The 12578-nt window shown below is 39.2% G+C and overlaps 1 protein-coding gene across 4 annotated transcripts in view; it reads right to left on the bottom strand.

Moving 5' to 3' along the window:
- ARHGAP10 (Rho GTPase activating protein 10) overlaps nt 1-12578 on the bottom strand; it is a 280920-nt gene that overhangs the window by 147701 nt on the left and 120641 nt on the right. For all 4 annotated transcript variants that reach the window (XM_056562829.1, XM_056562830.1, XM_056562831.1 and 1 more), the window contains exons 10-11: nt 11075-11169; nt 1159-1240 (exon numbers count right to left, since the gene is read on the bottom strand). In XM_056562829.1, the coding sequence (XP_056418804.1) occupies nt 1159-1240; nt 11075-11169 (177 nt within the window). The remainder of the gene's footprint in view (nt 1-1158; nt 1241-11074; nt 11170-12578) is intronic.

Here is a 12578-nt window from a genome sequence, read left to right on the forward strand (position 1 = left end):
CTTGTTTTATACGTTATTTATGGTTTTATACAGTTATTTATTAAATAAAAGCTGTGACCCACCTCCACCCACACAAAAAGTTCAATGGTTGTGATGTCTATTTATTATTTAGTAGGTAAGCGGAGGGGTTAATTAATATGGGTAGTAGGCAAAGGGGGTCTCAACAGTCTTTGTAAAAGTGGCCAAACATTTTCAACGGCATTTTCTCTTCTGACTTTCGTATACACATAAATGTTTGGAGTACTTTTGAAATAATTTTCTCTTAAGCAAGCCACTTTATTTGCTGGGACCTGATTATGTGTTATGTACCATTATAACACTTCTTGATCATTTATATAATGTATTTAAAAAGTCCTCACCATTACATTCTTTTATAGCAGCATATGTTTGTTCATCTGTCTATTGTGCACATTGGAACTTTTGTTGTATTTTAAATATTTAGGTGGTTTTGTTGCATGGCAAATACAAGCCTGCTTACATCTTTATATGTCAAATAAACTATTACTGATTGTAAAGAGTCTTACCCTTTTAGGCTATAATCACATGGCTGCTGAACTCCGCTAAAAGGAGCCCCATCGACTAGTCTGTTGGAAGGACGGGAGTTGAAGAAAAAAAAAAGGCATGTCTGATCTCTTTCCTTGCTCAACTCCTCTAAAATACCAGACACCTTATGGAACCCACTGAAGTCAATTGGATCAGTTGGGACCCAGTGGTGTCAGTTGAGCTCCGAGTTCAGTGCAAAAAAAGAGCCAATCGGACATTGAATGGGTCAGAACACAAAGGCAGTGTGAACCAAGCCTTATGTAAAACATAAAGACTGTAATGATAATAGAGTGCAATTATTCAGACCACACTATAGTTTTGTAAAATAATAGAAGATTATTTACACATAAAAATAAATAAATAAATAAATAAATAAAAAGCTAGATTAGGGGTGATCAAATACTAAAGTAAAAAAATTAACCTTTAAAAATTTGCAGCAATCGTGACAATGGTGATCAGATTTTGACATGTGAACTGTGTTAAAGGGTGATGGGCATTTTTAGGGTATTTTACATCAAATGTGGCAAGCAGAAGTCTTAGGCTTTTTGATAAATACTAGAACTGACAACAAATCGATGTAGTTCCCTCGAAAAGCATTTTTATTGATAGACTTACTGATTCTTTTCCACCTAGTACTTCCATCCAGAGTTGTCGATCATCTTCTGAAAACGATTGCATGGTAATCAGAAGTCCAGGTCTAGGTAGACATTGAAAGCAAAGTTTGTTTTTTTAATTGTTTAAAGAATAAACTTAGGGGAACTTGTCATTTTAGGTAACTTTTTAGGATAAACTACTGTGTGTGCACATGAGAAGTAGCATTATTTTATAACTTGTATGTTGCATTTTCACCAGTTTCCCTCTGCAGGCTCCATCTCTAATTTTTAGTTGTCTCTGAGATAGTGGGCGGAGCCTAGTCTCTATGATAATCAATACTATAAACCCCCACAGGTGGTCACTAAACTCGTATTTTCCAACCACTTTATGAATTTGAACTATATACAATTACTTTATTAAATCACATGAGATAAATCACTGGATAGTAGGTGAATATGGCTAAACTAACTCAACATCATGGACAGTGACCGCTATAGAGGGCATTACTGCCGCAAATATCACTTATATTTTGGGAGACTTCTGCACACTGCATTCTTAAAAACATCCACACAGAGCCTCCCTCAATGTTTCACCACATCTGTGGCTTTGTCAAGAGGTGAATGGGCTCAAAGCCACATATGTGGTGCTTGCATTTTTTGGGGGGAACCAATACATTTCAAAGCTCTTTTTGCAGAAGACATTAGAGTCTCCAGATTGGTGCTGTGGCCTTTTTCTTTCTCCTGTATTCTATTCGGATGGGCAGTCTGGATGACCACTTGCCCAACCTACAGATCCAGTGCTGACTTCTTTTTTTCTTTGCTGGTATGTAGTAGTGCTGTGGCAGTGTTTTATGTCCCTTGTATATTAATTAGTATTGTAAAGTTGGTATATGATGATAATTTTTTCCTGTATATTAGTGCTATTTGGTAACTGCATGACGATTAGATGTATACAGTATACAGAATATACAGTATTATCTTACATAGAATATTGTCTTATATTTATATTATATTTAAAATGACTTGAGGCCCATGTGACTTTAGTAACCTCAGTCTTTACAATTAATATAATTATTAAAATTACTACTAATACAACCCCATGTTTGGGGTCATACTTAATGTTTTACCCTTTATTATTGTGTATAACGAATCTGGAAAACCAGTCATTTTCCTCAATAAAATATAGTTGAAGCAAAATGACCCTGCCCCCACCCGGTTCTTTTTGAGTAAACTGCATCTGTGTGAGCTTTGCTGAACTAACAATTAAGTACTTATAAGATAACTGTAATTTACCTTGGTATTTAATAATAAATGATAATAAGCAAGAAACACGTTGTGTTGACAAAACAATTAATAGGTAACATTAATAAGATCCTGAACTCCAGGGAATATAAATATGTCAAAACTATCCTGTCAGGTGATTTTTACTCCCCCTATCTAAATGTACAATGCGATAGATGGAGAGAAGCTGATCTCTGTGATATAAATCCATATGATCTGGAGGAGAATTTCTGACTAAAAAGCAAAATAAATGCTGATGTATGAGAGATCGTAAAACTTTGTTCAAAAGTTGTATTTTCTGCCAATAACAGTGGAACTGATTTTATAATGGAAAGATTTGCAGCTCTTTTTTGTTTTGTACCCACTCCTGGTTTTGGCTAAAAAATAAAAAAAAACTCAAATACTCTCCAAAATACTATGTGTGAACCCATCCTAAGCCCTAATTACCCCATCCACATTCAGCTTTTCCTGTATTTATGTTTACACTGAAGGCTTTAAATCATCAGGTGTGAGTGGGGCAGTTAGGACTCTTAGACTGTGTTCACACTATAACATTTCCGTGCAGAATTTTGCATTGGAATTCAGCAGCAGAGTGTCATTGCTTTAAATGGGATTATGATGCACTGTTTATACAGCAGAATGTCTGGAAATTTAAATTCTGCTGTCCACAGAAAGAATAGACATGTCTATTCATTCTGCAGACTCCGCACGGAAATGCACTGCCGTCTACGAGACGGCGCATTTGCGCTGTCAGGGGAACGTTCTCAGAGATTTTCTGTTTGGACATTTCCCCCCCCGCACTAACCAGCGGTACTGGCTGGTAGTGCAGGGGATGCTGATCAGTCTGATGCTTACCGTGCTTGGATCTGCCCGCCCTAATCTTCTATTTTCGGGATATGCTAATTGAATGTGCTAACTGGCACCGGCTGAGTTAATTGGCACTCTGACGTCAGTGCCGCTGTCCGCAGCGCCGCCCAGCGGCACTGATGTCAGAGTGGCAGTTAGCCCCTCATTAGCATATCCCAAAAATAGAAGATTGGGGCCAAACCGAGGGGCAGATGCGGGCACGGTAAGCATCAAACTGATCAGCTTCCCCCACACTACCAGCCAGTACTGCTGGTTAGTGCGGGGGGAGAAAGCTGACAGTTTTCCTTTAACAGAATAAATATTTAGAACAGGTTTTCAGTCTTGGAAATTTATGTAACCAAATGTGTAACCAATTCAGTGAACCAAATGTAGAGTTCCAATACTGTCCTATCAAAATGGGATGTGCCAGCTATTGTCTGAAAGCACCAATCAGATAAACCTAGGCTCAGGTCTATGCCTTTATTTACAAGTTGTATGGCCAGAAAAGACTTTGAATGAGGAAAGTTTTCCATGAGCCCAGGTATTTAGTTAGATTACCCAGTGACAAGTTTCCCAGTCCTTACTTTTGGAAAATTCTCAGACAGAGGATATAAAGCACCACCACACGTCATGAACAGCAGCAGGAGCACAGCATAGAGCCCACTGTCCCCATTCCTACAGTTGCCGAACACACCTCTCTTATCTTATCCTTACTTTTGGAAAACATAGAATTGTGCATCTTTAAATGTCTCTATTTTCTGTGTTGATTTGTATCTGCACTTAAATGTATTTTTATATTTGTGCATTATTTATTATTAGGTGTATTATTTAAGTCCAAGAAGCTTCAGTGGCTTAGGGGATTTAAGTTTTTAACATGTTTACCAACACTAACGTCTCCGTATATGTGCTGTCTGCTTATCTGTAGTATACTTCTGAGGACGGTGACTGGTCTTAAAGGGGTATGCCAGGGAAAAACGTTTTTATTTATATCAACTGGCTCCAGAAAGTTAAACAGATTTGTAAATTACTAGGTGTCAGCAGAGAGCACTGTTGTCAGAAAGAAAAGAACAACTTAACTTCAGCTGCTGAAAACTACTGGAAGGATTAAGATTATTTTTTTTATAGAAGTCATTTACAAGTCTGTTTAACTTTCTGGAGCCATTGATATGAAAAAAAAATTCCTGGAATATCCCTTTAAATATGGATAGCTCAATTCTAGGAATCTTTCCAAGGAATCCTAAAAGGCTGTGTTGAGGTTTTCCTGATTTCACTTTGCTCCTCACAGCAATGACAGACAATGACCTCCAGAAAAGCTTAGATGACTTTTTAGAACAAAATCTCATAAATGCTTATGGAAACGTAGAGAATTGCTGTTTTGGATGATGATCCAGTTTGATTGCTTCTAGGGATCAAGATAGACCTTTATTTCTTTTAGATTGGATCGGCTCATGCCTTACTGGGGATATTAACCTGCCTCTGGAAAAATAAAGGGGAAAAAGTTTTTATGCAAGAAAGGAATGTCCGGCACCAGATGTCCAAATGCTTCTTAGGTTTATTGTGGCATAAAATCATAAACACAGAGCGTAATAGCCAACGCGTTTCAGGTATTGTTACCCTTAATCATGGCATAAGATACAATAAAAACAGACACAAAACAGGTCATGTGATTATTTCACTCCGGTCATATACAAAATGCTTGGTAGTGGAAAAAATTACCTTTAGCCAGGCGCTCGGGGATCCAAGGAGATCTCACAACCAAGTCATGGAGGTGGATATAAATTCAAGCTTTGTTAGTATACAACGCATTTCGGGGTTAGCATACCCCTTCTTCAGATTGACAAATCTGTCAATCTGAAGAAGGGGTATGCTAAACCCGAAATGCGCTGTATACTAACAAAGCTTGAATTTATATCCACCTCCATGACTTGGTTGTGAGATCTCCTTGGATCACCGAGCACCTGGCTAAAGGTAATTTTTTCCACTACCCAGTTCACCAACAGGATCTCCCTTTGGATCCGTCCTGAAGACCTGCGGGCTTGAACGGATTCCTCTACCATTACCTCAGACTGAGGTTATATGCATATATAATATACGCTCCAGGTGAGCGGCCACTCATCAGACCTCCTACTTGTCCCCACTTTATGTGGGTTTTTGATTTAATATTTAAGGTAATGCACTAGGCGCCTCTTTGGGCCTTCTCTTTTTTCTTTGTTTACATATACAAAATGCGGCAATGGATCAAACATGCGGAACTCCAAAATAGAGGGACAAAGAGAAGACAGATCACCCATGTATATAAAAAAAATTTATAAGATAGAAAAACACGGATCCACTTATTTGGTAATAACTTTGGAACGCTTTCACTTATGAAAGCAATTCTGAGATTGTATTTCGTGACATATTGACCCAGATTTATCAAAGAATGTCTACGGTAGAGCTATTTTCCCACGTTTATTTGGGTGGTGGGTTTGACTAGCGTGCATCTTATTTATCAAGAAGGTGCAGCAGGATGATGAATTTTGCGCAGCTCTGCTGTGGTGGTAAAAGCTCTACCACATACACTTTTTCTAGACACTTGTGAGGGAGGGAAGTAGACACTTTCCCAGGTCCTGAATTTGGCAGGTTACATGTTTTTACTTTCACATAGCTGCCTGGACATTTTCACTTGCATTTTAGACGCTACAATCAAATTTGATTGCAGTGTCTAAGGGGTTAAAGCTGGGCATCACCATGATTGTTGATGTCTGGCATTAGAGATGGGTCCTGGTGGCAGATAGACGCCAGGATCACCCAGCTATGACCCACACTCAGCTCTTGAGCACATGTCATAGAAGGGGAGTGGGACCCTGTCGTCCACAAGAGGTTAAAGGTTGCATTGCGGAAGGTAGAAGTGATTCTCACGCCTACTGGTAGGTGGTGTAGCTTTGCACCTAAAAAAAAGTACCTTTTCACAAAAGTCACAAATGATAAATACGTGACCACTGCATGGTCAAAAAGAAAAAGTTCTACAGGTAGGCAAAAAGAGTGAAACTGTCTGTATCAAAAGACACATAAAAGTCGCTAAATATGCTGCTTGCGCCTGAACTGCGCCTAAACATAGACAAAAAATGCTCTAAAAGCAATGATAAATCTCCCCCATTGTACTTTAAATTAGTGTTAAATTTTGATTGATATATTTAGCGTTTTTTGTAAAAAAAAAAAAATAATAATTGGGGGGAAAAAAAATGAAAAATTTGCATTTTTCTAGATTTGATATTTTCTGCTCGTAGGACAAATAGCCATGCCGCACCAAATTAATGATTAATTCACATCTACAATATGTCTACTTTATGTTCACATTATTTGATAAACATTCTTTAACTTTTTTAGAATGTTAGAAGGTTTATAATTTAGCATCAATTTTCCAGATTTTCAAGAAAATTGCAAAATCAGATTTTTCAGGGACCAGTTCAGTTCTGAAGTGTAATTGAGGGACCTGTATGTTAGATACCCCCATAAATCACCACATTTTATAAACTGCACCCCTTAAAGTAGCCAGAATGACATTAAAGAAGTTTATTAACCCTTTAGGCATTTCACAGAAATAAAAGCAAAGTGGAGGTGGAATTTTTAAATTTCATTTTTTTGCAGATTTTTTTTTTCTGTAACACAGTAGGTGTTGACAAAGAAATAAAACTCAAGATTTATTCCCCAAATTCTGATGTACTTATACCATATGTGGCCTTTGTGCGCTACGTGTCTCTCACACAGGCCTCAGACATGAAGGTGTGCTGTGTGGATTTTGGGGAGTCCTTTTAGTTTAGGATATTTTGTTGGCATCATATTAAATTACAGGGGCCTTGGGGTGCAAAAATATTTTTGGGAGACAAGTTGACACTTTCATTGGTACCATTCTGGGGTACATGTGACACTCTGATCGCTTTTTATTTTATTTTTTATGAGGTGGTATACATAAAAAAAAAATATTTTAGGTCATTAGTCATGCTGTATAAATGACATGTTAACTTTACACTGCAGATTTTTTTTTTAAAAATCATGTTTGTAAGTCGCTGCATTCTGTGAGCTGTAACTATTTTTTCACTGACGCAATTGAATTATTTCATTTTTTTAAATTTTGTAACTTTTTTTATTTTTCACATTTTTTCTCACTTTTGTTTATTTTTTTACTATTATACACATAATTCAATGGAGTACCCATTGGTACTCCATTGAATTATGCCTATGTCTGTCAGTATGCCTATGTCTGTAGTTAGGGACTGATAGCTCATGTTGCCATGACAACAGAGGCCAATGCAAGGCCTCCGGTTGCCATGGCAACTATCGGCACTCTGCTTTCACAAAGCGCCGAACAGTGACAGAGGGAGCTCCCTCCCTTTGTTACCCTAATAGACACTGTGGTCTCCGTGACCGCAGCGTCCACAGGGTTAACCCAGAATCTGAGCGCAACTCCGATCCTGAGTGCCCGCGGGTGGCTTCCTCCAATGGGGATTGGTCCCTGGCCAGCATCAAAGAGGCTCAGCTGTGCAGCACAGCCGAGCTCAATAAACTGACACAGCGCCTGGCGGCGCTGTGACAGTTTATTCTCATCAGGTACATGTACGTGGTGATGCGGGAAGTCATCCCTTATCACCACATACATGTACCCGATTTTGCGGGAAGAGGTTAAAGGCGTACTCCAGGAAAAAAACATAATATATATATATATATATATATATATATATATATATATATATATATATATATATCTATCTATATCTCAACTGGCTCCAGAAAGTTAAACAGATTTGTAAATGACTTCTATTAAAAAAATCTTAATCCTTCCAGTAGTTATCAGCTGCTGAAGTTGAGTTGTTCTTTTCTTTCTGACAACAGTGCTCTCTGCTGAAACCTCTGCTTGTCTCAGGAACTCTCTGAAGCATTAGAGGTTTGCTATGGGGATTTGCTCCTACTCTAGACAGTTCCTGAGACAGACAGAGGTGTCAGCAGAATGCACTGTTGTCAGACAGAAAAGAACAACTTAACCTCAGCAGCTGATAACTACTGGAAGGATTACGATTTTTAATAGAAGTAATTTACAAATCTGTTTAATTTACTGTAGGCAGTTAATATAAGTTTTTTTCCTGGAATACCCCTTTAAATATAACATGCCTTGGAACCCAGAGTGATATATAAATAATAATACATGAAAACCATCTTAAGGTTTGTTCCCTCTGGTTTTTATACAGTCTTCTGAAGTAAAAGAAATTCTAAAATTCAATGCAGTGGTAATACTCCTGAGAGGGTGTCATATGTTCTATGACATCTTCAATCACTGATCGGAAGGGTGCCGACACCTGACACCTTTGCCGATCAGCAGTTCGGCACGCTACACAGTAAACGGGGATGGAAGCAGTTGGCTCAATTCGCTGTGTAGTTGCTGGGCCTGGATACCTGAACTGGAGCTGAGTTGCAGTTAAGCTGGAATTCGCAGCGGCCAGATGTTAGATGCAAGTCTTTAGGGAACTGCAAAATGCCATATCCACTTGGCATTTTTCAGTTTGGCGTTTTTATTTTTACTCCTTTTGGCATTTTTCAGCTATTTGGGGCTCCCTGGCAGTTTTTGAAAAACGACCTCTTGTTGACACTTTTGCGTTTTTTCTAGAAAGTCTTGGAAAAAAGTCAAGAAAAAAAGCCATTTGGGTTTTAACTTTGGCATTTTTGCATTCGGTTTTTATTCTTTTTTGGACTTTAGCTGACGTCTTCTAGGAGTGTCTTCCCAGACAGGGAGTCTCCAGCTGTTGCAAAACAGTCTTTGGCTGTCTGGGCATGCTGGGAGTTGTAGTTTAGCAACACCTGGAGTCTCCATGTCTGGGAAGACACTGCCAGAAGAGTCTGTTCACATTATACAAAATGTGCAATGTGAACAGAGCCTCACACTTACCACCCTGGCTACTGTCTATAGCCCCGCCCCTTATGACGTCATCACTAGGGGCGGAGCTACACAGACTCAGACAGGAGAGGAGCCAGGGAGGTAAGTGGACGTTAGCTTCTTTATACACTATATACAGCTATCTATAGATAGCTGTATATACTGTATACCGCCCAAAAGGTCTATACGAGAAGGGAATCCTGGCTCCTGTATAGTATATAAGGATACACTATGCCCCCTGTATACTATAGGTCCGGGGGAAGAGAGTAGTGATGCTATACATCACTCCTTACCTTCTTACACTCTGTGGACCGGCGCTCAGCATCAGACCCACAGAGTGGTACCTAAAGACAGTGAAAAACTTCCACAGGGGACAAAATTGGCTGTTTCCATACACCTGGAAAAACACCAGAAAAATTGCCAAAACACAGGAAAAAGCTGTGGCAGTTTTTCTAGCAGGTTTTCCTGGTGTTTTTGCTGGTTGGAAAAAACATCAGTGGAATCCTAGTCTGATACAGCTACCACTACACAATCAAGCTGAAAGGCGGAGTTGCGAGGTGTTGAAATGCTGCTATTAAGAGATTGATGGCCGAGCCATTCACATTAGCCTGGAAAACCCCTTTAAAAGGTAAACTAACAAAAGGTAATCCCAATACATAGGGTTGTAGTGCAGATGAACCAGATTTAAATGATTTATAACTCACCCGGAAAGATTCTGGAGATACAGTCCGTATTACACATATTCGGTTGCCTTGTAGTATATTAATTTGCGCAATGGAGGTGGGACCCAGCATAACCCAGCATTCCTGCCTCCTTCCTCTCTGCTCCAATATGCCTGGTCACGTCGCAGAGGCAGGGATGCTGGGTATGCTGGCTCCTGCCTCCATTACGCAATGAGGGTTAATTACCATTTATGTTAATGTTATGTTATGTGTTTTCTAATCAGGGGGCCTACAGCTGTTGCAAAATTGAAGCAGGACAGGCTTCCTCTGATCACCTCACTAGTGATGGCAGGTCTCGACGCACTGCAACCTGGGAAATCCTGAGACATGAGTAATTTTTTATGCTGTTAAAAATAAATATTGGGGCGATAATCACAGAAGAATTGTGAGACCACACAGGCACAGACACTATATTATGAACTACACTAACTTTCCAGCCCCTGTAGCATAGTCAAATAAAAAAAAGTTCCTGGAATACCCCTCTAATGCACACATATAAAGCGGTGGGTACATACACAGAGATCGGTAATCCATAAGTGGATTGAGGTTAACATTATGTGCAGTTTTTAAACATTTTCTTATGCTAAGTGCGATGTTTTAGAGAAAGTGATTTGACCTAAAATGAAAATTGAGGTGTTTTATGAAGACTTAAATTAACGCCTTGTATCCACTTAGAATTACTACTGCATTTTTCAGTTTTATATTTTTTTCTTCTGCAGCAAATCTTCCGTTTGCATGATTGTAGCAAAATAGCCCAGTTTTTGCCGCTCTTTTGTGAAAATTCACAGCAAAAACTAAAATAAATCTGCAAGAAATTAAATGTGTGAACACAGCCTTAGGGTAGGTATATAACTACTATATATCCTGATCCCATAGAGGCAGCAGCAGCAGTACACAGATAAAGCTGGAAGAGAAGGGTCTAGGAGCTAGCAGGACAATCTCATATGTGATGATGTTATCCTGTAGTTCACAGGAAGTCAGCTGACCCAGGACTGACCACTTCCTCTGATACATTAAGCACTTCTCTTCTGTGAATCAGACTGGTGATCACATGACCTCTGTACAGTAATAAAACACATTTTAGGACTAGTGATGGTGAGTGTGCATAATTTAGGAAAACTATTAAAGCACTCCAGATTTTTTTTCCCTTCTCTTAAAGTTATAAATTAAAATTATCTTACCTTTCTACAGCTTCCACATCAAAGCAGAACCTTCTATCTATAGTGTCTGTGTTTCGTCTTATGCAGTACTTGACTGTAAAATTCTCCCCTTCACCCTAACATAATAAAATATATAGAGAGATTTAGCACAGGTCTGTAATATGAATTGCCACATTCATAGCAGACATCCATATAAATATACATACAAATGTAAGGCCCAACAAATATAGTATAATAAGGGTTCTCCTATCCATAGGACTGGACTGCTGCACTTGTGTGTACACTGTACTATGTATACTGGAAAGCTGCTGTACCTAGTATCCCATTCAGTTTACCAGGCAATACCAGGTATAGCAGCTACCAAGTGTTCAATGCTGTGCCTGGTAGAAAGTGAAGAGGCCACAGGGTTCACGCAAGCACAGCATCCCCACACAAGCCTTTAGAAACCCTTTCAGGATCTTAAAAACAACCACAGACATTCTAAGACTATTCACACAATGTACAAATAGTCAACATGGTTCGAGGATGTGTCATTGCAATTAAGATCTGATCCAAATCCCCAGTGGTTTCATATTTTCACTACGGTATATCTGTCTAACATGGGAATTTGTTTCTGCAGAGGGACAAATAGGAGATTTATACATAAAAATAGCAGCAAAATCCTTTGTGTGAAGCTATTACTAGCTCAGCTGCTTATGATTACTATGTATTAATGTATTGTTATACATTTTTTAAAATATATTTTCATTACACAAAAGATTTTAATTAAAAAGGTAAAAAAGAAGGTAGTAGTGCATGTGAGTTAGCAACAAATAAGGTCACCACATTCATTTTCCAAACTGTTATATAAGAATTCTTGATACAAAATTCCTTTCTCATGGGTGATCATGAACTGGCATGAGGAAAGAAGGTTTCTACACCAGCACAGACAGGGGATCTTTACTGTAAGAGCAGTGAGACTGTGGAATTCTCTCCCGGAGGAGGTGGTCATGGGGAACTATGTAAAAGTTTAAAAGTATGGTGTCCATTTTAGGACAGCATCAGCCGTCAAGCAGTACCTCGCTCATCCTTCAGCCAAAACGGCGTCCCGCCTCCTCCCTCGCTCATCCTTCAGACAAAAGGCGTCCCGCCTCCTCCCTCGCTCATCCTTCAGACAAAAGGCGTCCCGCCTCCTCAGTCAGGCGTTAGGCAAAACCTTTGTCATCCTTAAGTCTGTCATACCTCAGATGAAAATGAAAGTGCTGAGTCAGCAGAGCTTCGGCAGACCTGCTAGCACAGACAGTGTGTGATTGCCTGCTGCCAGCAAAGATATTGTGATTGGTTGATGGGAGCGTAGGTGTGTGCAGTCCCGCTCCACTGTTAACACACATTTATTTACAAACCCTAATCCTCTCATGTACCCAGCTTTCCCCTATTCCTGCAAAACAAACCTGCGCTCTTGGCTTTTCCCCTATTCTTGCAAAACCTACAGTTATGTACTCAGCTTTTAACAATTCCTGATAAACCTACAGCTGACTACATAACT

Source organism: Hyla sarda, chromosome 1, assembly GCF_029499605.1.
Source record: "Hyla sarda isolate aHylSar1 chromosome 1, aHylSar1.hap1, whole genome shotgun sequence".
Lineage (NCBI taxonomy): Eukaryota > Metazoa > Chordata > Amphibia > Anura > Hylidae > Hyla > Hyla sarda.